At 39.2% G+C, this 24,960-nt stretch overlaps 1 protein-coding gene across 1 annotated transcript in view; it reads right to left on the bottom strand.

Annotated features, from left to right (window-relative positions):
• The window catches only part of LOC139741409 (aqualysin-1-like), a 56,903-nt gene that overhangs the window by 8,556 nt on the left and 23,387 nt on the right, over positions 1-24,960 (bottom strand). Inside the window, exons 2-8 of the mRNA XM_071651995.1 lie at positions 7,637-7,749; positions 6,921-7,043; positions 5,901-6,024; positions 4,748-4,857; positions 4,118-4,256; positions 3,562-3,746; positions 3,060-3,231 (exon numbers count right to left, since the gene is read on the bottom strand). Of these exons, the coding sequence (XP_071508096.1) occupies positions 3,060-3,231; positions 3,562-3,746; positions 4,118-4,256; positions 4,748-4,857; positions 5,901-6,024; positions 6,921-7,043; positions 7,637-7,744 (961 nt within the window). The 5' untranslated portion in view covers positions 7,745-7,749. The remainder of the gene's footprint in view (positions 1-3,059; positions 3,232-3,561; positions 3,747-4,117; positions 4,257-4,747; positions 4,858-5,900; positions 6,025-6,920; positions 7,044-7,636; positions 7,750-24,960) is intronic.

The following is a 24,960-nucleotide window of genomic DNA, read 5'->3' as shown; positions in this document are numbered from 1 at the left end:
AATTCCCTGTGTATTTCTGCGCTAAAAAAAAAAAAAAAAAAAAACCCGCTCGAATTCACAGTTGAATTTCAGCGCAAAACTAACGCTCGAATTCACTTTGCATTTCTGAGCTCAACTAACGCTCGAATTCACAGGGATTTACTGCACTGAACTAACGCTCGAATTCCGTGTGTATTTCTGCGCTCAACTAAAGGTGCAATCACACATCGCCGGTTTAGATGGCGGTTCATGGGGGTTCAGCAAATCGCCGTACTCCGCCAAAGACCGTGTTTACACCGTACACAAACCCTGGTCATCCGTCATTCATCCGCCATGAACCCCCGAGAACCGCGGGGAACCGCGGGGAACCGCCAGAAAAATTAAACATGTTTAATTTTTCGTGGCGGTCTTGGCGGTTTGAAATGGACCGTGTTCACATCGCCGTTCATCGTGTAAAGAACGGCATCCTCCGTGTTTGCACCGCAAGATCCGTGATAATACCGTGTTAACACCGCCATAATTTTCAAGCGAAAAGAAACAATGAACTTAAAAGAGAATAATGGCTCCGGCGACACTTCGTGGCGGAGCAATGAAAAAATGGAGAAAAAAAAAGCAAAGATGAACCCGTAATGCAAGATCGGGTAAATATATTGAATGCTTTAGTTTCCTTATTTCTTTAACACATCTGCAGTAACAAATGAAGTTTAATGTTCAAAAAGTTGTTAGGTAAGTTGAATAGTACATCATTTACATTAAAAGGCAAGTTCATAATTTTATTTATGCTTAACAGCTTTTACGATGGCCAGCAACGTGAACCTGACAAGTTATACACAGAAGACTTATGTAGATAATATGTTGGGTTTTGCTTTCGTGATTATGTATGCCTTTTTGTAAGACTGCATGTTGATACAGATAATAATTATGTTGAAACTTTAGAGAGTAGAGGGAAAAGCAATGTTGAAACTTGAACAAAAAACACCATTATTATGTTACGTGAACCTGGAAGTAAAGAGGAAACTATGCACACATACTGTATATGCTTCTTTGATAATGTATAATGTACATGTCCTTTTATTAACTGTTGTTAAAGATATTATCATTATATTATCATCATTGTCGTTCTTATATAGCGCATAGTACCTTTGGCAAGGTCTCTATGCGCTTTAGAGGGGGAACAAAAAGATCAACAGGAAAAGGTATTTTCAGAAACAGCAACAAATTGCATAAATCATCATCTACAATCACTATGTTACTATTTTAACAGATAAGTTTTTAAAAACACTTTGGACTTATTGATGGAACTTGCATGTTTTATCACTTGGGGTGCTGTTCCACAGTTCTGGGGCGGCATAAACTACATTTGCCATAGTAGTTTGTTGTAATGGAAAGAGGGTATCACATACAGATTCCCCTTACGATTTAGGAACTCTCATAAGCTCATATTTCACAAGGAGCTCTGAAAGGTAAGAAGGAGCAATTTTGTGAAAACATGGATAAACAAGCAACAAGATCTTAACTTCAATACGCGAAATAGTTATGTGAAAACTTAATAAAAAAGAGAGAGTACTTGTACTTGTACATCACTTGATAAATAAACCTGCAAATGAACAGGAAACTTTGGAAATTACGTTGGATTCTGCTTTGATATGTATGTCTTTTTCATGACAGTTAATACAGATATTTTAAAAATCAAAAGAGAAAGAGAAAAAGCATAGATAATATTGTTTGTTGCATCACTTATATCAATCTGTAAAACACAGGGGGCTACAACGTTTCATAATTTCTTTAAAATTGTGTTTACCTAACAAAGCAAAACGCTCCTTGTTGTAACCCATTGATGACAAGTGAAAGGGCTCTGATTGCATCCAACTAAATGGGCTTAGTATGGACTCCTCCACCTTCCGGGGAGATCCGTGTTACTACCGCGTCAATCCGCGTTTGCTCCGTGTTCAAAACGTGTTGAGAACGTAGTCACATCGCTTTCCGCCATCATTGGGACACGGTTCACAGCGGTTTGAGAACCGCCTGAACCGCCATCTAAACCGGCGATGTGTGATCGCACCTTAACGCTCGAATTCACAGTTGAATTTCAGCGCAAAACTAACGCTCGAATTCACTTTGTATTTCTGCGCTCAACTAACGCTCGAATTCACAGGGATTTACTGCACTGAACTGACGCTCGAATTCCCTGTGTATTTCAGCGCTCAACTAACGCTCGAATTAATGTGAATTTCAGCGCAAAACTAACGCTCGAATTTCACTTTGTATTTCTGCGCTAAACTAATGCTCGAATTCACAGCGATTTTCTGCACTGAACTAACGCTCGAATTCCGTGTGTATTTCTGCGCTCAACTAACGCTCGAATTCACAGGGATTTACTGCACTGAACTAACGCTCGAATTCCCCGTGTATTTCTGCGCTCAACTAACGCTCGAATTCACAGTTGAATTTCAGCGCAAAACTAACTCCCGAATTCCCTGTAAATTACTGATATCACATATTCGAATTTGTGATATCAATAATTCAATTCGTGATATCACAAAATGGAATTTGTGATATCAGAAATTCGCATTTGTGATATCACAAATAAGAATTCTTGATATCACAAATTCATATTAGTGATATCACAAATTTATTTCGTGATATCACAAATTCGAATTTGTGATATCAAAAAATCATTTTGTGATATTACGAATTACCATTGGTTTTTCACGTGAAACCTATTTTTGATATCAAGAATTCGAATTTCTGATATCACAAATTCATTTAGTGATATCTCAAATTGAATTATAGATATCACAAATTCGAATTTCTGATATCACAAATTGAATTTGTGATATCAAGAATGGATTTTGTGATATCACAAATTCGATTTCTTGATATCACAAATTAAGTTCATGTGCTACACTTACGGGAATTTGTGATATCACAAATTTAATTCTTGATATCACAAATTTAATTCTTGATATCACAAATTGAATTCTTGATATCAAAAATTTGATTTTTTGATATCACAAAATGCAATTTGTGATATCAGAAATTAACTTTAGATGTAAAAAAGGCTTGCCATATGGCCGTACCTGCAACATGTGGACAAGCCATAGACGTTCCGCTCATGGTCGCGGTGGCCGAGTTGCTGTTGTGCCCCAAGGAGGTGATACTGCTACCAGGAGCGAAGATGTCGAGACAGGAACCGTAGTTAGAGAAGTAAGATCGTTTGTCGTTACTGTTGGTGGCACCCACAGTGATAGCCTGCGATTTGTCACAAAGAGGAAAAAAGAACAAGTCAACCTTAGCCACACTGTTCAAATATTTTTTTTTTCTTTCGACGGTACTTAAATGTTCATATCCCATGTTGATAATGATGCACAAACCCTCAATCTAAAAAATTATGGGTTCTGCACCTCTACACCAATAAATGACATGACTACGAATGGAAGTCTGTTGCAATGAGCAAAGACCTTGCTAAACCGTGGCTTTGGCAGCTTACAAAAGCGTGCATTGGCAATCATTGTAAGTGGTATTCTGCTTCAGTGGACTGAACTATGGACTATGATTTTGATGGGAAATCGCGCTTCTTACGGTTGAGGCACGAGCGGGTGATGAATAGCAGGCGTTTGCGTCATCGTTGCCCGCAGCCACAGCCGTGGGGACTCCAGAGCTGATCAGGTTTTTGACAGCAGTGTCGAGAGCTGTGGATATACCGCCTCCAAGTGACATGGACGCAACGTCCTTGCTTCCAGCATTTGCCCGAACGTAGTCCACCCCTGGAGAAACAGAAAGCATCGATTTTTTATTAAAAAAACTCTTTTGTGTCAAAGTTGTGGTGATGGCAGCTCCACAGATGGCTTGATTACATGCCGTAATATACTGACGGTGTCATTCAATACGATAACTCTTTCCTATTTCCCCTTATATTGAACATTCACCTATGCAATCTTTCTTGAAATTTTCTTTAAGTACAAAGTTGCGAAGGCTAAAGATATTGGCATAGATATTGATGGAGGACTACAGACAGACTATATCATGATGCCAATGTGCTACCATGAACTGACTTTAACACTGGGGACAGTCGAGACATATTATGATAATAGAAGAAAGTAAGTGAGGTTGAGGAGGAAGCAACGATTTGATTTACCGCTGATGACGCCACTGTTGCTTCCAGATCCCAAACAGTTAAGCACCTTCACTCCCTTTATGGAGACCTTTGTAGCTACGCCATAGGTGTTGGATCCAACCGTTCCTGCACAGTGAGTGCCGTGTCCATTACAGTCAGACTGGAGTCAGTAAGAGAAGATTACAATATCAAGGATGTTTGTTTTTCAAGTATGTAAGGACATTTAAGGTACAGACACAACCACACACAACCACACACATGCACACACGCACACATACACACACACAGCGAAACTCACAAATAGGTACATATTAGGAGTACCCCGGTGGCTGTTTTCTTCCACAGACAATGCTCCAAAACTGTCAAATTTTAAACCTAGAGTGTTGACTAAAAAGCAAGACATAAAGATTAATACCCCCACAATGTACCTCTTACCACACATCCACCCATACAAATATGATTATGAAACTTCATATAGATACCTTTTTATGCAGAATGAATACGAAGTAATGAGGAAATCGCATCATATACAGTATACGATTTGGTTGATAAACTGCAAATTTTCCATCAATCACCCCCCCCCCCCCCCCCCTTGTCCCCATGGTCATTATCATAATGAAGGCATGTTTCGTCAATGACCGTCCTACTTACATTGCTACCCCCGGCATAGTTGACGACCTGATCGGCACGACCTCCGAAATCATTGTGGGTATCTCGGACCCCAGTATCAATCACCCAGACAGTGTAGCCACTGCCGGTTCCTGTAGAAGACAAAACATTTAGAAGATCCATGATACTAGTAGCCTGAAGGACAATGAATATCCATGCAATTTGTTTCCCGTTACCTCAAAAGTCTGAACATTCAAGTTTCCGATTTTATACCTCTAACTTCTGTTGAATTTGGGCCGTCTAATGATATCACGTAGATTGCCTCACTTTCACTGAAGAGGAGAGAAACCCTACCACTAGATAAACACAGTTTTGAGAAATTTTGCAGCCATGCTGATTTTTGTTAGCTAACGCTTTTGTTAGCTCCCAACTCCTGAACACTATATCTCATCCCTTTTCTTCTCTTCCTATTCGGGTCCCTTTATTTTCGGGGGGGGGGGGGGTTCGTCTTTATACATTCCACCTTGTGTTGTCCTTTTTGATCAAATGACATTTAAAATACTTCAAAGATTTACGTTATTTGTTCTACGTGTGCGTGCTCCGTTCCTTTAGTTTAAAAAAATGTTACAAAGCACATTTATGTTCAGGGGCCAATGTCCAAGTCAAGCGATTTCCTTATTGCTAACAGCCTCCCCCACCTGTATACTTAAAGACCTGTTATGAAGTTTATTTATTATTTCATGTGATTATGTAATTGTAATGTCAAATCTTGTTCATATTTTCATGACTTGTAAATAATGTGTTTGATATTGTTATACTTATTTTCTGTTATGTACAAGTGGAGAAGTAAGCTTACTGGAACTTACTGAAATTTTAATCTAACCTTACAATATATACGCAAACCCAATTAGATTGTCACAAATCCATGCCTACAGCTTATATCCGCATTGAATGCATGAGAACTGCTAAAACTAACTCAACGTACATGACATGTGCGCTACTTGCAGTGTACTGAAAGTTGAAACTTGTGTGTAATAGTTTCCTTTTACGCCCATAATGACGACAAATCCCCAAACAATTATTTGAAATTTACAAACACGTCGGAGATGTTTTGGATTGGTGCCACATGTCATGATAATCATTATTTCATATCTGCTAGCCTGGAAGAAATGCTAGGTCAAGTTGAGTTGAGTACCTCGTGGGCCGTAGTAGTTGTCTAGAGGAAGGCTCCTCTGATCGATACGGTCAAGACCCCACGTCACCTGAGTACGGTACACGCCATCCTCTTCCACGTACTCGACGGCAGGCAGACTCCGAACCTACAGGAAGAGTTTTACAGGACTTTAGATAACTGTTAACACTATGTCCAACATATACCAAAAAGTGTGGAACGAGAGGATGCCGGTCATGATGAACCTGGACCCTGTTTCATAAAGCTGTTCGTAAAGTTACGAAGGACTTACGAACGACTGGTGATCAGTTCTGATGTGCTATACTTATCATAATTTCAATAATTCAGCACAAGAACTGATCACCAGTCGTTCGTAAGTCCTTCGTAACTTTACGAACAGTTTCATGAAACACCCCCTAGGCTGACAGCTGAAAGGCATTGTCTAACACCAACTACCAGAACACACAGCCAATATCGCTCTCCGCCAAGTCGTGGCGGTGAATGTGATCCGTTTTTTCCCCCTCACCCATCCGCTTTATTATGCCAATATCATCAATTTCTTGGGTTATATTTTGGTGCTCTGGAAGCAACAACAACAACGACAACAACAACAACAACAACAGCAACAGATATCACCATCACTGTACACTGTTTGCAACATTATGTTGCCAGTGAACAAGCGAGTAAATGAAATTAGTTCAGGAAAAAACACCTCAAATCAGGAAAAAAAAAAGAACAGCGAAATATCTAACGATGAGCAGCGGGAGCTGGAGAAGAAGATCAATATAGTACTTGTACATTAACGCTTTTCAGAGAAGGTATGGGAAACAACGCCATAAGTCATGTGCTGTAAACATGCTCAGATAGCGACACACAGGAACATTTACGAACGGTGCAGGTAAATTTCAGCGTGCGGTCTTCTTTAGCGATAGACATAGTCTTAATATAACGAAGATTTAAAAAAAATTGAAATGGTGAAGATTAGTCATTCATTTCTAAGGGTTAGAAATGGAAGCCCCTTTGATGGTAACAGAATGCACTTACAACTTCCAGGACACGCTCCTCCAACTCTGCAGCGAATCCATGCAGGACGTTGCGCCAAATGTTTCCAACACGCCCACCAGAGATGCGAACAGTTGAGGAGATGTCATCGAGGTTGTACTCGTCCTGGGAGCATGTCCAGACAATGACAGGGAAGATCGCATTATTTTCTCCATTCATTAATTACTTTCTGGATAAAACGCTCATTAATCAACAAATCGGAATGAGTGGTTTTACTGAGAAGCTTTGTTACAACAAACAAGCTCAGGAGTACAGAAATAATTTTAATACACTGTATACAAAACTTGTTAAAACTTGGGACTTGGGGGAAAGGCGTTTCCTCCTACATAAGAAGAGCAAAGAATATTACATACCGACCATCGCTTCACAAAACTAGTACAATACTGTATTGTTACACGCTCATTTCTTGGCTTAACACTTGTCACTTTCTGCGCTAAACAGATGAAGTTGTGAGCTCGTTAAAGACAGCTACAATCTCGTCAGTCACTCACATTGGAGGTTTGATGTAAGTGTTACTACTCTTGTACGATCTCGACCCTTTTTTATAACTCCATACAACTTTAGTATCACCGACAGCCTACATACACACCAAACAGAACTTATGTTACCTTTTCTGAGGAAGTGGAAATCTGAAACTCGTGTCCATGAACGTTGAAGCAGGAAATTAAGGATTATAATCTTTAGCTCTTCAAACTTACCCTGATCTTGATGATGTATTTGCCTGGGATAGGCTCCGAGTTGCGGTACAACGGGGCGAGCTCGGCCGAGGCGGCTGCCACGAGGAGGATTGCAAAGAAGGTCAACATGATGTCTGCACAAGTCAAGAGAGAGAGAGAGAGAGAGAGAGAAGTTTGAGAAAGGTTGGATAGCGTGGGGGGGGGGTTAAAGGCTTGATTAGCTCCATTTGAAATAATTTCTGCATACTCTAAATCCATCACTGTGTTTTCAGCAAATTTTCCTGCTCATTAAAACAGCACATATACGACTTTATCTTAGATATAGTCTGGATTTAACAACATTTAGTACCAGCGTTGGTCCCTCAACACCTATCTTTGAGTTCCATGAATTGATATCATTATGGTCGAGCAGAATTTCGAATACACGTAACTTGATAACTTCAAGCATTTTTTTTTTCAATCTATCTAAATAAAAAATAACACCTAATAGAATGGGCAACCTTTTCTAAATCAGTTATAACTTTTTTTGTTGTTTGAAGTAAAGTTACGGTCACAAAGGTTCGTAAACAATCTCCCTGTTCATACGAATTCGGGAGTTCGTAGAGATTCGTAGATATACGTATGATGGGCGTAGTTACGGCCTTCTTACGAAGTTCGTACGAACCCCGATAAATTTGGAAGAACAATTATTTAAGACCTTCTTCAGAAACGAAGTGAGTCGTACGTGAAGCTCACGGCATTCTCAAGTCATTCGTAAAAAGATCTTACAAATGCTTATATCCTTTGTCTGGTTGGGGGAAAAGCCATGCCGTGTAGGTACTGCCGAAAATTCAATGACTGTTGAAAGTTTGATACTGCCAGCATGGCATCAGTGCCAAGGAGACTACAACTGCACGAACGCCGTACGAGCCCTCTGTGAAGAACTTCGAGCGTTTTACGATCATCTTAAGAATTTGAGGCTTCTATGGAATTGTCTTGCGACCGTACGAAATTTACTAAAATCTTTTTGACGTTGCTCTTGTTCGTATGGCCGCCTTGAGAAAAGGGGGATTCGTATATATACGATGTTGAAAATTATCTTGGACAAGGCTATCGACAAGGCTGGCTGCGAACTTACGAACGGTTTATGAAAATAAGAATGCTGGTTTTGTACGACCGTTTTGAGGAGCTCTTCCGGAGTGGTGTAAAATCGTTCTTACGGCGTAAATCTAAAGCAACCTATAAGGTTGCTTTAGATTCACAGTTCAACAGCTTACGGATTTCACAGTGTTTAGTTTATTAACTACTCAATATACCCTTGATTAAAGGGATGTTATAGGTGGAGATGAGAACTGGGCGTTTAACCTTCTGCGAGATACCAAGAAACCACTTATGAAATTATACAGAACATATCATTCTAGTATAAGAGGAATTCAAAGTTTATTTGATGAAAATCGGTTTCGGAATGGGTGAGGTATCCAAAAGTAAAGTAGAACAAAGCGATCCTTATAAAAGGTGGGTCCCACCTGTTATTTGGATTGCACTGTTTTGGATGTCTCAGCCATTTAAAAAACAAGTTTCATCAAATGAACATTGAATTCCTCTTGGAATTACACGTTCTTTCATATTCTATAAGAGGTTTCTCATCATCTCACCAAAAAATGTTAGAAACCTGAAGTTAGGTCTCAACCAAAACTGACCTTGACAACAAAATAGAAGAAGCAGGAATACTTTGGCTGAGACTAGACATTTTCCACAGAGTAAGAACAATAATGCATAATCTTGCTCTTGCTAACCTCTAACAGTGTGAATGATTCTAATACGCACTCCTGTCTTCTCACCCATTACTTATTTCCCTATCAGAGAAACAGCTACTAATGTTATCATAGTAACAACTGATATGTTATCATTGCTATTTTATTCAATTCGTGTAAAGATTTTTTGTTTGTTTGTATCGTTTTGTTTTGCTTTTAATATGAAAGTCTATATATATACTATTTACAGGGCTTTCTTGAAATGAAAGTCTGCTGGATATCATCAGAACTGAACGATTGTTCCCGTTAAAAGATGTTGATAACTAATAAATCATTTCTATCGCTACTCATAGTATACCATTTCTGCAACTACTCCACTTACTACCACAACAACTGTGACTTCTATCTCCCTTCAGTATATGGACCATTATTCCCGTCTATAACTGCTACGATTTCCTTCACATGACAACGATGAAACAATAACATCGTATTAAAAAAAGAGCTGATGTAACAGATTTTCTCGCTCGAGTTAATGTATAGCCACGTGAGGAGAAAAACACGTTAGGTAACGTTGATTCCAGACATAGATATGCCATATTAATAAACACTTTACTTTGTAAATATTGAGGTAATATCTGATAATTTTACACGTCTCCAGTGATGGAGCCGTGCATAGGCGTACCCAGGATTTTTTAGAGGGGGGTGTTCAGTGGCGTACCGTGGGTCAAGACATTGGGGGGGGGGGAGGGCGCACCTCATGGAAGCAACATCAGAATTGCATAACTGTACAATTAAATGCGAGCGAGCGGAGCGAGCGAGCTTGAAAATTTTGGCATTTTATACAGTCCCCAAACTGCCGTTTGTAGATATATATAATAATATATGTATACATATATATATATATATATATATATATATATATATAATGTGAGAGATAGTTCCCTGGGTCCCGATCGTACGCGGTGCCGCATTGTTGGTTGCATATTATTATTGCATATACAGGTTATTCATATAATAATCGTTCTGTTGGTAGGTCCTGACGAAGGCCCAATGACGGGCCGAAAGCTTGACAAGTAAAAGGGAGACTAAGATCGAGAGCAACGTCCCGCCTCAGTCCAATTTCTTTCAATTATATATATATATATATATATATATATATATATTTGCTTTGGAAATTAAGGGGGTTGCACCGGGCGCAACTGCTGGCAGTTGCTGGCAGTAATAAACAGGAGAATGGCATAACGATTAAATGCGAGCGAGCGAAGCGAGCGAGCTGGAAAATTTTGACATTTTAGGTCCCCAAACTGCCGTTTCTAGCTATATTTTTTCGCTTTAGAAATTAAGGGGAGGGGGCGCACCGGGCGCAACTGCTGGTAATTACTGACAGCAACATCAGGAGAATTGCATAACGATTAAATGCGAGCGAGCGAAGCGAGCGAGCTTGAAAATTTTGACATTTTACAGTCCCCAAACTGCCGTTTGTAGCTATATTTTTTTCGCTTTAGAAATTAAGGGGAGGGGGCACACCGGGCGCAACTGCTGGCAATTACTGACAGCAACATCAGGAGAATTGCATAACGATTAAACGCGAGCGAGCGAAGCGAGCGAGCTTGAAAATTTTGACATTTTACAGTCTTAAAACTGCCGTTTGTAGCTATATTTTTTTCGCTTTAGAAATTAAGGGGAGGGGGCGCACCGGGCGCAACTGCTGGAAATTACTGACAGCAACATCAGGAGAATTGCATAACGATTAAATGCGAGCGAGCGAAGCGAGCGAGCTTGAAAATTTTGACATTTTACAGTCCCAAAACTGCCGTTTGTAGCTATATTTTTCGCTTTGGAAATAAGGGGAGGGGGCGCACCGGGCGCAACTGCTGGCAATTACTGACAGCAACATCAGGAGAATTGCATAACGATTAAATGCGAGCGAGCGAAGCGAGCGAGCTTGAAAATTTTGACATTTTACAGTCCCCAAACTACCGTTTGTAGCTATATTTTTTCGCTTTGGAAATTCGGGGGGGGGGGGGGCGCACCGGGCGCAACTGCTGGCAATTACTGGCAGTAACATCAGGAGAATGGCATATAACGGTTAAATGCGAGCGAGCGAAGCGAGCGAGCTTGAAAATTGTGACATTTTACCGTCCACAAACTGTCGTTTGTAGCTACATTTTTCGCATTGGAGGGAGGGGGCGCCCGGTGCGCCCCCTGGATCCGTCACTGGTAGTCAAGGGTGTCGGTTTATGTTCATGATTGGGGGAGGTATGACCAGCAAGGGGGCGTCGAAGTGACCAAGCGGGAGAAGGATGTCCAAAATCTGCACTTTATTAATTTATCCCCTAATTTGTTTGTGTTTGTGAGTGTGTGTGTTTCATATAGATGGAAAAGTTAGGAAATAGCCAAGGTCAAGTCTTATTATTGGCAATGCAAGGCATTTTAATATAGACTAGTATGTATAAAAGCAACACTGCAAAATCAATGATCAAGCTTTGATAGCAAATGTGTACAACCTATCAAACATTGCGCAACATTGCAGCGACTCTTTTTGCCATTCCGATATTCTGAGTACACTGCGCACATCTTGCTTGTATTCAAATTGCCAACCAGGAATCACGCTGAATCACAATCTTTTGTCGTCTCCGGGCTTTTTGAACAATGTTATACCTCTTTAATTATATGGTTAAAAGAAATCTTAGAAAAATATCTTTTTTCTTGATCATCCTTTCATGTCGATTTCAAAAGCAGTTTACTAACCCTTGAATTACCATTTTCGTAGTTTTTTCTTTTTTTTCTATTTTTTTCTTTTCTTTTTTTCTCCAGCGGATTGGGGGGGGGGGGGGCACGTGCCCCCCCATGCCCCCGTAGTTACGCCACTGTTCCTAGACCTAGATATCTAGTGACTTTTAGGCGCAATAAAGTCATCCAACCACAATTTGTAGTGATATAGACTCACACTCAGTTATCTTTCAGTTTTAACTTTCAGTCATTGAAAAAAATCATATCTACTATTACTAAAGATTACCAAGTCCATGTGCTATTACTAATTACATTGAGTAGCAAGTAACTTGCTACTCCCAGAGCTTCCAGAGCTTGGTGCTTCCAGTAGGCTACTATACTGACTGTACTTGGTAGTCAGTGGCGTATCTAGGGAAAACGGCGCCCGTGGCAAGCGCGAAAATTGCGCCCCTAATTTCTGAAAAAGTGTTCAACCCCAACCCCATCCCGGTAGGGACTTAAAAAAAAGTCCTCATGATATGCTTTTTGAAGCACTTAAGAGGGGTCTTTTGAGGGTGATTTAAATGTAATAGGCAACCCTAAATTTTGATATATTTTGGCGAGCGAGCGCAGCAAGCGAGCCGAAAATTTTTATATTTCAGCTTTATACATAACATGGAATTCTTGTCATTTTTGGTTATTAAATCTTCGAATTACAATTCTAATCATAGTGACGGCCTTATAGATAACGATTTATACCAACAGTGTCCAACCCCATCCCGGTAGGGACTCTAAAAAAGTCCACATGATATGCTTTTTCAAGCACTTAAAAGGGGTCTTTTGAGGGTGATTTAAATGTAATAGATATTGAAGAATTTTGGCGAGCGAGTGCAGCGAGCGAGCCGAAAATTTTTGTATTTCAGCTTACAAAACATGGAATTCTTGTCATTTTTGGTTATTAAATCTTCGAATGACAATTCTAATCATGATATGTGACGGTCTTATAGATAACGATTTATACCAACAGGGTTCAACCCCAATCCCATCCCGGTAGGGACTTAAAAAAAGTCCACTTGATATGCTTTTTCGAGCACTTAAAAGGGTTTTTTTGGAGGGTGATATAAAATCGGATAAATTTTGATAAATTTTGGCGAGCGAGCGCAGCGAGCGAGCCGACAATTTTTGTACTTCACCTTACAAAACATGGAATTCTTGTCATTTTTTGGTTATTAAATCTTACAATTTTAATCAAGATATAGTGACGGCTTCATAGATAACGATTTATGCCAACAAACTAAGGACTTGTAAAAATATTCTAAATTACTACGAGTGAGTGAGCCGAAATTTTTATATTTCCACGTCATCATTACGTTTTGTTCTTCTTATTTATTTATTTTTTTTTTTGATATAAATTTTGGCGAGCGGGCGCAGCGAGCCAGCCGAAAATTTGTATATTTTTCAGCGTTACAAAACATGGAATTCATGTTTTGTTTTTATCTTGTTTGATTTGGTTTTCTGCCCCCCCCCCCCCCCCCCCCCATTCTCCTTCCCCCGTCCGGGCGAGGGTTTTTTTTTTTTTCTTCTTTTTTTTTCTGTTTTTTTTTTCACGTGCCCCCTTGCCCCCCCCCCCCCCTAGATACGCCACTGTTGGTAGTATACAAATGATGCACAGGATAGAGTGTGTTAGTGAAGGTGCGGCGCGCTCGAGAGTATTGACAATGGTGCGACATGCACGAGGCGCAGCCGAGTGCATGTTTGCAACCGTTGTCAATACTCGAGAGTGAGCCGCACCTTCACTAACGCCACGAAATAATCCTGTGCATCATTTGTTTTATAAAATGGGTCGAAAACTAACAGCATTATTCACGTACCTTTGTGGGTCAATACCAGTCAGCTACATGTAGCACTCGCTCAAAAGTCAAGATGTCCGAAGATGTTCGTCCCAAACATTTACGCACGTCGTCGCACTCGGAAATCCCGCACATAAGTACTGTACGTACGTATAAGAGTATACGTACGCCACGTACTGTTATGCACAAGAAAGGCCGCCGGCTGTTGTGGCAGCCCGCGGCCCGAACTAGAAGTTGTTTACAGGATTGACAGCGCGTATAGTAGCGCGTGACGCACTTGTAACAACTGATTGAGTGCGCACTGCTAGTGTAAACATTGTGACGTTGGTCAGGCCAGGGAGGTGGAAGAGAGACTCTTCTTAGTGCATACCTGAAGAAATTAATGCACGCACACGTGACTCATTTCAGCGCTTCCAATTGGCTACATTCTTGAACCCATTTTATAACTGATACTACTAACTTAGCATGCAATGTGCCTATAATAGGCTGCATTGTACACACATAATATAATGCATCATACACAATTTACGGTACCGCGTATGGTATAATACCGGTAAACGGTGAACATTATGCGCAATGTATCTTCGCGATTCGGTCAGAAAGCAAAGCAGGGATCGGGAATGTCTACTGTTTGCGCGTCAGCTTCGCGCGCGGTGCAGTAACGTATAGTATTAACATGCACTGTACACGAGTTCTTTAGTGCGTATGATATTATGTAACTCTATAATGTATCATCATCCACACAAACATTAAAACAAGGAAGAGAGAGAGAAAAAAAATGAACGCAAAAGAAAGGAAAGGCGGAATTCAAAACGGAAATAAAAGCGGTAAAGGCAGCTTTTGTTTCATTTGTCAACATCTAAACATTGCTGAAGAGGGGTGTTGAATAGCTCAAACACCTCCCTTTTGCCCAAGGGAGGTGTTTGAACACCTCAAACACCCCCCTTTTGGCAAAGGGGGGTGTTTGAACACCCAAAACACCCCCCCCCCCCTCGGTACGCCCTTGGAGCCGTGTACACCTGGTACCATCGCCTCAGCTTCGGATGTTGAACTTGGGGATCCTTGCTATCAATCAACAACCACATGAGCAAGGTGCCACGTGGCTTATCACTGACTTTGAGTTAAAGTGACTTCCTTTCCATTGTCATTGATTAATGTTGGTTACTCTTTATTACACTTTTTAAGCAAATCTTTATGGTCAGCAAGGGGGCACTTTTGTCATTTTCTCAGAGATACAGTGCAACTTAAAAAGACCTGCTCTTACCTGTCACTTTGCAACTTTACATTGTAAGCTCTCACGGAAAGCAGTTGGTCGACTTATTTTGATGATATTATATTACAACGATACTTTGCAGTTGATCATAAAATTTTGTTTAGTAGACGCGTCCGCGGTAGGTAGGCCTACGTAAGTCCAACTTATTTTTAATTTTTACCCCGAGGCTTCGGTCTATGTCAAGCAGCTGCCTATGTTCGCGGTCTCCTGCTTTTCTTTCTTACAATTACTACAAACACATAATTCCTAAATCCACTACCTTAGTCCCCCTTTTCTCTATTTTTTTCCTTCTACAATTCGGTTATTGTAAAGTGTAACATAATAATATGAAATGAAATAATGTATTATTTGCAGATGAAACAGAAACTCAGCGTTAGTGCTTCAAAATAGTTCTAAAATGTGAGTCACAGATAGAAACAAAATTAATGTAAAAATTTGAATCAGTATAATAAGTGTTTAAAGTATTGTTAAACATACAAAATGCGAACAATAATAAAAGTGCTTCGAGACTAAACCGTCTACAGTTATGGTTCATCGAGAGAAATAGTGGTACATTGTATCTCCTTATATTTTACGCTTCATTGCAAAATTTTTACATGGTAGGATGTTTTGTAATATAACTGAATCACAGATATACGTCTCATGTGATATCTTGAACATTTTCAAATCACTAGTCCCAATGGTAAACTGTACCTTAAAATCAGAGTTTTATTCATTACGCTACTCTGCCCCCCCCCCCCCCCCCCGTCGCACTAGGGCAAAAAAAGAAAGAAATAAAAAGCAATCTCCTCATTCTCTTTATTTTGAACCGTGACGAAATCTTTGCATCGTATCCCTCTGCTCAAAGGACGTGGGCGGGGACGAGCACTATCTGTTTAGGGATACTATTAGTGGCGGCGTGGCTTACATGTGTTCTTACGGCTCCTCCGGATGATTTCACCAAGAATAATAGTGACAAGATGAAGACAAACGTCGCCAATGCCAGGTCATTCCTTTTGATGGTTTTCAATCCACTAATCATGGTGTGGTCACATTTTTAAAAACGCGTGGTAGATGAACTCTCCTCATTCTGATTGTTCTATTGTATTACATGCCGCGATTTTCTCCTGTCAAACACCAGTTTAGCACAATTTCTCTATCAATGTGGAATGACTATACATAATCATTATTTTAGTGCGTTTAATCGCAAATCATCAATTACAGCACCAGAAATTAAAAGATGTCGATAACTAATCAATTATTTCTATCGCTACTCATAGTATATCATTTCTGCAACTACTCCATTTACTACCACAACAGCTGTGACTTCTATCTCCCTTCAGTATATGGACCATTATTCCCGTCTATAACTGCTACGATTTCCTTCACATTACAACGACAATAGAACAATAATGTCAAAATTATTTATTAAAAAAAAATGATGAAACAGCGTTTCTGATCCATCTTGGTAACGTGAGCGATCTGATGTATAGCCACGTGAGGAGAACAACACGTTTGGTAATGTTGATTCCAGACATAGATATGCCATATTGATAAACACTTTACTTTGTGAACATTGAGGTAAATAATATCTGATAATTTTACACGTCCCCAGTGATGGAGCCGTGTACACCTGGTGCCATCGCCTCGGCTTTGGATGTTGAACCCGGGGATCCTTGCTATCAATCAACAATCTCATGAGCAAGGTGCCACGTGGCTCGTCACTGACGACTTGGGTTAAAGTGATTTCCTTTCCATTGCCATTGACTAATGTTGGTTACTCTTTATTATACTTTTAAGCAACTCTTTAATGGTCAGCAAGGGCTTTTGTCGTTTTCTGAGAGATACAGTGCAACTTAAAAAGACGATTACGGGAGAGTGTACATTGCATGAAGCAATGGGCAATTCAAGGTTGTCGAATGTCATGATATTATCCTCTGCATGCTTCTCTTAGAGGTTAAGGGTATGCTTATGTTTATCATGATAAGAAAGAAACCTTCAAATACAAACCCAATATTTGATGTTTGCATTGTGCACCTTAATAACATCATGCCATATTGTTCTTCCAAAAGGTCTTCGTTCAAGATATGTATAATGTTTCGCTTCTGTACATTTTAACATTTTAACATTTTAAAATAGTAAAAACGGGTAAATGGTCAGAAATATCATGATACTGTTTCTAAAATTTCTACAAAACAACATTGGAAAATAGTACTACATTTTAAATCAATCAGAGTGTTAGTAGATCTTACATTGTTTGTTATATGTATAAGGTCCGTAACGAACCTGCGGAACAACGAGCTTTGTTTCATTTTCGGATTAACAAACCTTCGGAATAACGAACCTTATTTCATTTTCGGATTAATGAACCTTCGGAATAACAAACCTCATCACATTTTCGGATTAACGAACCTTCGGAATAACGAATCTTCGGAATAACGAGCTGTAACCACCAAAATCATGACTGGTTTTCGGCCGGAAGCTCTGGAGTCTAGTGGATATAACTCCTGTCCAGCAATTATGAGGTCATGGGTTCGAATCCCACCTGAGTTAATTGCCCATGATTTTTATAATGGCTATAACTTAAAACACTGAATAATCGGTGATAATTGACATCGGTGAAGGACAATTGTCAATCAGACTTTAAAAAACAACAACAACATCCAAACAGATATAGAGGAAGAGAACGAGGAAACACAAACAAGCATAGTAAGTGTACAAAAGACTGCAAATAACAAAATTACCTAATGAATATCTCAGTGAAATATTCAAGGCAACATACTTTGGAGAAAGTTTTAGCAACAATCTTGTTTCATCTGAATCTTGACAATCCCCAGAACAGGCCCGTAACTATTGGGGGGGGGGGGGGTCGGCAGGTGGAACGACAGCTTCTCTTCCTCCGGCGAGTATAATTAGGGTCTTCTTGACAAATAAAAAACAAAACAAAACAAAACAACAAAACATGATTTTTATATACTTTTTCAATATAGGACTGCCCCTCCCTGTGGATGTACGCAGAAGGGGTTTGGGTGGACTAATGATTTAAAGTTTGGTTGTTTATTTTTTTATGCTTGTTCCATATTCCACTTATTTTTCATATTCAAGTTTTACAAGTTTGTAAATTAAATTAGGAAATTACGTTACAAGCAAAGAATTTCGTTTATTTTTGCTTTGAGCAACTTAAAAGTATATTATGTACCTCTTTTAAACAATATTGTACAATATTTTCCTTCAGATTACTTTCATACGTCCCTCCCCCCCCCCAAAAAAAAAACACACTAAACAAAAAACAAAAACAAAAACAAAAAAACACCATCACAAACAAAGATTGCCAGTGAGTGACATCATCTGTAAAATCATTGCTTAAGTACTAATATGGTTAATTAAAGACATATGATTGCACCATATCCAGTACCGAGCATAATTTGCATGTTTTCCTGCAGCGTCTTTCGTTAGTCATATCAAGAATCTGGAATTATGCAAGGATTGTAATACAGTTAACCTCTCATGCCTCTCAGACCTTTCCTGCTCACTCCCTCAGAAAGGTCCACTATTTGCGAATTTCGAACTCCCCAATAAACGTTCTATAGTTACGGGCCTGCCAGAATGTTGCTCGTTCAGCGTTGAATTTTCTTATTGTCTATTATTCTTGAAGTCACTGGCTCATCCACGATCATTGGCCAGGAGATCGGTGGGGTGCAGTGACGTACGTTTTTATCACGCATGCGCCGTTCATTTCTAATATCTGGCTGCAACAAGGCACACACGTACACGAGAATGCTCTTACCTATCCCTTTGCAACTTTGCATTGTAAGCTCTCACGGAAAGCAGGTAGGTCCACTTATTTTGATGATATATCACAACGATACTTTGTAGTTGATTGTACAATTTTATTTTGTAGACGCGTCCGTCTTAGTCAAACTTGATTTCTAATTTTACCCCGAGACCTCGATCTATGTCAAGCAGCTGCTTATGATCGCGGTCTCCTGCTTTTCTTTTCTTTTCTTTTCTTTTCTTACAATTACTACAAATAAATAATTCCTAAATCCATTACCTCAATCCCCCTTTTCTCTATTTTTCTTCTAAAATTTGGTTATCGCAGTGTATGACATAGTAAATGAATACTCAATCATTATGTAGTTAATTTACAATTTACTGTTGTTTTAAGATGTCCTCTTGAATTATTCTGTAATATAATGCTACATAAGCTTTATGCATCGACCAATGTTATGCTAAAATACACTCAGCAAAAAAAAAAGAAGAAAGTAAACACTTTTTCGAGTATATATTTTTTATAGAATTTTTGGTTAAAAATTAATGTATTATATATCATACGAAAGGAAATTTAATTGGCTATCAACCCGCTATTTCATCCATGTCTCTCATTGTGTTAAACTGGTCTTTTGTTGTTACCTTGAAGAGCATTTGCAAACGAAAGGCAACATGCTATAGTTTTTGCAAGTTTTACTTTTGTGCCTTGAAGGACAAAAACGAATGTGTTCACGCATGCTTAAATTTTGGTTGATAGCCAATTAAATTATCTTTGATATGATATGAAATATAATACATTGATTTTCATCAAAATCTTCTATGAAAAATATGAACTAAAAAAAGTGTTTACTTTGCTTTCTTTCTCTTTTGGTGAGTGTATATGTATGTACTCTATGGTTATGTGTAATTTGAAAAAGCAGAAATAAAACCAAACAAACAAACTTCATGGGAACACACTCGCGCGTGGTGCTCGTAGCAGCAGACTATAGTCACGATAGTATTACTTTAACCTCATCAAACAGACTAATCTGTATCACAAACTCTCCTCTGGTGACTGTTCACAATAGTCTGATGCTATCGCTGATATCCGAATCATACTTTTTTTTTCCTTTTTAATTCTTTCTTCAAAATATCTGCCTCAGCAACTTTTCTCCTTGCGCTAATGCACAACATCTTAATATTCACAGCTGCGAACAGAATCAGTAGTGTTCCAGAATTTTTGCATTCACTCTACCCAAACTGGGTGCTGCTTTATAACATTGCTAACCCACTGAATTCTTTTGAACATCAAAAGTATGAAATGCACCCACAAGGCAAAAACAACATAATTGTATCTCCTTTTGCTGATTGGGGAGTGTTCACTTATGTTGTTCTCCCTTCTACAAATCTCCACCCCCTTACAAAAATCGTCAATGGCAATTGAATGGCTGTGAAAGGTAACTGTCAATGGTGAAGGGTATTTGAATGGTATAGATTTTAAGTGTACAGTGGTAACTGTCACTGGTGACGGTTATTTGGATTGTAGGTTTCCAGTGGTCAGTGGTAACTGTCAATGGTGAATGGTACTTGAATGGTAGGTTTTCAGTAGCCAGTAGTAACTTGAAAGAAATGGTAAAAGGTGTTTGAATGGTAGGTTTCCAGTGGTCAGTAGTAATTGTCAATGGTGAAGGATATCTTGAATGTAAGTTTCCAGTGGCCAGTGGTAACTGTCAATGGTGAAGGGTATTTGAATAGTAGGTTTCCAGTGGTCAGTGGTAACTGTCAATGGTGAAGGGTATTTTAATGGTAGGTTTCCAAAGGTCAGTGTAACTGTCAATGGTGAAGGGTATTTGAATGGTAGGTTTCCAAAGGTCAGTGTAACTGTCAATGGTGATGGGTATTTGAATGGTAGGTTTCCAGTGGTCAGAGGTACCTGCCAGTCGTGAAGGGTATTTGAATGGTAGGTTTCCAGTGATCAGTGGTAACTGTCAATGGTAAAAGGTATTTGAATGGTAGATTTCCAGTGGTCAGTGGTAACTGTCAATGGTAAAGGGTATTTGAATGGAAGGTATCCAATGGTCAATGCTAACTGTTAATGATGAAGAGTATTTGATTGGAAGCTTTCAAGTGGTCAGTGGTAACCATTATTGGTGGAAGGGCGAATGGTAGGATTCTAGTGGTCAGTGGTAATTGTCAATGGTTAAAGGATTAGTAGGTTTTCAGTGGTCAGTGGTAACTGTCAAGTGTGAAGGATATTTGAATGGTAAGTTTCCAGTGGTCGGTGTTAACTCTCAATGGTGAAGGGTATTTGAATGTTAGGCTTTCAGTGGTCAGTGGTAACTGTCGATGGTGAAATGTATCTAAATGTAGGTTTCTAGTGGTCAGTGGTAACCTTCAATGGTAAAAGGCATTTCAATAGTAAGTTTTTAGTGGACACTGGTAACTGTCATTGGTGAAAGGTATTTTAATGGCAATTTTCCAGTGGCTTGTGGTATTTGCCAATGGTGAAAGGTATTTCAGTATTGCAGTTTAATGTTTATTATGCTAAAATTGTAGAAGTGAAGGCGACTTGATAGCCGGATTTAATTCAGCTATTGTTTCACGAATATCATTACATGTCACCATCTTTTAAAATGGAACTTCATTTCATTCATTCAAAGATAAAAATCTATAACATGAATTGGTCATTTTTTTGTTATCAAATTTTATATATTTTTTGTGGGGGGATGGGAGAGGGTTAAGCCATCTAAATGGTGCCATTCTACCAGTTTTTGGTTTTTATGCCACTGGTTATTCATTGGTATCTATTGGATCAGTATTAGAATCCATGAAGGCGATACACTCTAAAGACATGCAGAGATCTAGATTTGAGTAATTTTTTTTTTTTGGTCGTTTCAATTTTTCTACGAATATACATGTTTACATTCATATATATATTTGATGTGAATACTTGTTTTTGAATCATTGTCTCTTTTACGATGGAGGGTGAGTGGTACGCCAATGGTAAATGTTGAATTTTAAGCTTCAGTGGTATAACGAAGAGCAGACAAAATGGAAATTTGAGAAATATGTGAAGGGGAATTTAATGGTATGCTGAAAGGTAAGTTTAATGGTATAATGGAGGGTAGACTAATAGTAATTTGAAGGGTATACTGAAGGGTATGTTGAAGAGTAATCGAATGGTATGCTAAATGATATTTTCTAAATGATCAGTTTCCCAATTTAATTAGTTTGAATGCTAGCTCTAAATGGTAAATAGTAAATGAAGAGAGAAAGCTATATGAATTGTAGAGTGAATGGTATACTGAATGGTTTGTGCAAATAAAGTGGTATGCAAATAAGATGTTCCAATTATCTAGATTAGTTTGAACGGTAGTTCTGAATGGTGAAAATGAAGAGTTAAATTCTGAAAGGTAAATAAGTGGCATGTAATACCATTCTAAACCAAAATGTTTGAAGTAATAGTCTTTTTTTTTTGTACGGGCCTGCATTATAGCGGATAGCGTCAATAAACATACAGTCCATATTACAATCTTTCTTTTATCCCCTTCAAGTGTCATTGCACATTTACAATCACATGATATGATAATTTTGTGATAACAGTAATACTGATTAACATCTACAGGATCAACAATGATTTATAATAAGTTATACCGTCATTATCCCTGCCCTGGTCAGATACAGGTACCCTTGGGTGGCTGCTATAGGTAGGTTTGACTGTATGTTAAAACCTGTCTTCGCGACCACCTGTCTGTAGCGGCCTCCGCCGTATACGACCACTAAATACAATTCCTTCCGAGTGAAAAGGCATGTTAGAGAACCTAGCTGTCTATAGCTGCCACCTATCTATAACAGTCATTTTTTCGTCTCCCTGGAGGTGGTCGCTATAGACAGGTTTGACTGTAGGGCTACAGTCAAACCTTTTTTAGCGACCGGCTGTCTATAGCGGCCACCTGCCGTATACTACCACTCAAAACAATTCCCTCCGAGAGAAAAGGCATGTTAAAGAATCATGATATAGCGGCATCTTCTTTATGACGGCCACTTTTTCGTCTCCCTTTGGGTGGCCGATATAGACAGGTTTGACTGTATAGTAAAGCCTGTCTTGGAAGCACACCTGTCTGTAGCGGTTTTCAAAAAGAAGCTGAAAATGTGAAAACTCCGCCTCCTTACTGAGCCTCCCTCCACGCTGAAGAAGATACATAAAACGTGAAAATCCCCTTCTCCCCCTCCCCCTCCCCCACCCTCTAACATGCACTCACACCTGAATTTGCCGCAATTAAACATGAAATTTCAGTCGTTCATGTCTTCAAAGCATTAATTCAGCTTTATCCTTTTCGGTTCGACAGAAAAAGATAAAGATTCGAGAGTTTAGGGACTCTGAGGCTTCAATTCTCCTCCCCCTTCGGCTGGGTTCGGGGCGGCTCATGCACTAAACAGACAAAGATCATACGAATCACCATAAAGATGCTATATGCCAAGTCTGGTGAAAATTCGTTGTCGGGTTTACAAGAAAATGAAAACGGCAAAGGTTCATGAGCAGTTTTGTTGTACTACCGTCAATTACGTGATTTTCGAGATTTCTACATTTCCCGGCGTTTTTGCAAATCCCGGCTCCACAGGGGATTAGGGATACTATTAGTGGCGGCGTATTCTTACGTCTCCTCCAGATGATTTCACCAAGAATAATGGTGACCCACCATATAAAACAATTTCTATATCAATGTTAGATAACTCCATATTTTGGGTGCATTTAATCGGAAATCATCAATTCCAGCGCCAGAGGTCACACCACTTACCACCGATCAGAGACCATAACCTCTTAACCTTAATACCCAACACGCTAATTACCCCTCTCACCCTTTCTTGGAACTTTCCTTCTGCATAATGCAAGATGTCTTTTATACAACATTCTCTTGAGTTTATGTTTCCCAAGTTTTCCTTTCCTTTCCTGTGTTTCCTTTGTGTATCGTTACTTTCTTTTTTGCTTCCATACAGAGTAAGCCTGAGAGTGAAAGGGCTAGTATAATCTACAGAAAGAAAGGTAGAGGGGATACAAAGAAACAATAAATCGAGTTTTACGTGAAGGAAGAAACTTTAACACGGGGAATGAAATTTGTATAGAGCGCCAATGAAGTGTCGCATGGCCTATTTCGTCGACGAAAATATAATGACTGACTTCTTAACGAAATAGGCCGTATATGCGACACTTGACGCTCCATACAAATTGTCCATGGTTTAAACCATGGTTTCAATTGTACCACCTGTGTGAATTCGGGCCATAGTGGCCACTACGTGATTATGCTCCCAAAACACTTTCTTTATTCGCGCTTGAGGGCGACTAAGGTATTAAAAAAAAACTTGTAACGCAAAAACTTTACTGTTTGAATTCTTTTTGAATTCTATTAATTAAACCCTAGCACTGATTATTTCTTTAAAGGGATGGTATATTGGTGGAGATAAGAATTGGGCTTTTAACTTCTTGTGAGATACCAAGAAATCACTTCTGAAATAGTACAGACCATATCATTCTTAGAGGATTTCATAGTTTATTTGATGAAAATTGGTTTTAGAATGGCTGAGACATCCGAAAACAAAGTAAAACAAAGCGAACGGGCCCCACCTCTTATCAGGATCGCTCTGTTTTGGATATCTCCGCCATTTCAAAAACCAAATTTCACCAAACAAACGTTGAATTCCTCTTGGAATTACATTTTCTTTCATATTATTTTCATAAAAAGATTTCTCATTATCTCACCACAAATGTGAAAAACCTCAAGTTAGGTCTGAACCAAAACTATACTATTCCTTTAAGCAGGGCTCGACACTAACGGTGGCCCGGTGGCCCGGGGCCACCAAAAATGAAAGTCGGGCCACCAAATTTAAAAAAGGGCAAATTTGGTGGTCCGCCTCGGGCCACCAACATTTTTTGAAAAGTATGTCAATAAATTCGTAACTTTTTGCGCCGGAAATTAGCAGTTAAATTTGTTCAAAGGATGGATGAAAAGGACTGAATGAATGCCTCAGAGTGAGTGTTGCAAGTTTGTT

This window comes from Diadema antillarum, unplaced genomic scaffold (assembly GCF_040938485.1).
Source record: "Diadema antillarum isolate AM-2024a unplaced genomic scaffold, OU_Dant_1.0 seq00000927_RagTag, whole genome shotgun sequence".
Taxonomy (NCBI): domain Eukaryota; kingdom Metazoa; phylum Echinodermata; class Echinoidea; order Diadematoida; family Diadematidae; genus Diadema; species Diadema antillarum.
Note: the sequence above shows the minus strand (reverse complement) of the source record. Positions and strands in the feature narration are given on the sequence as shown.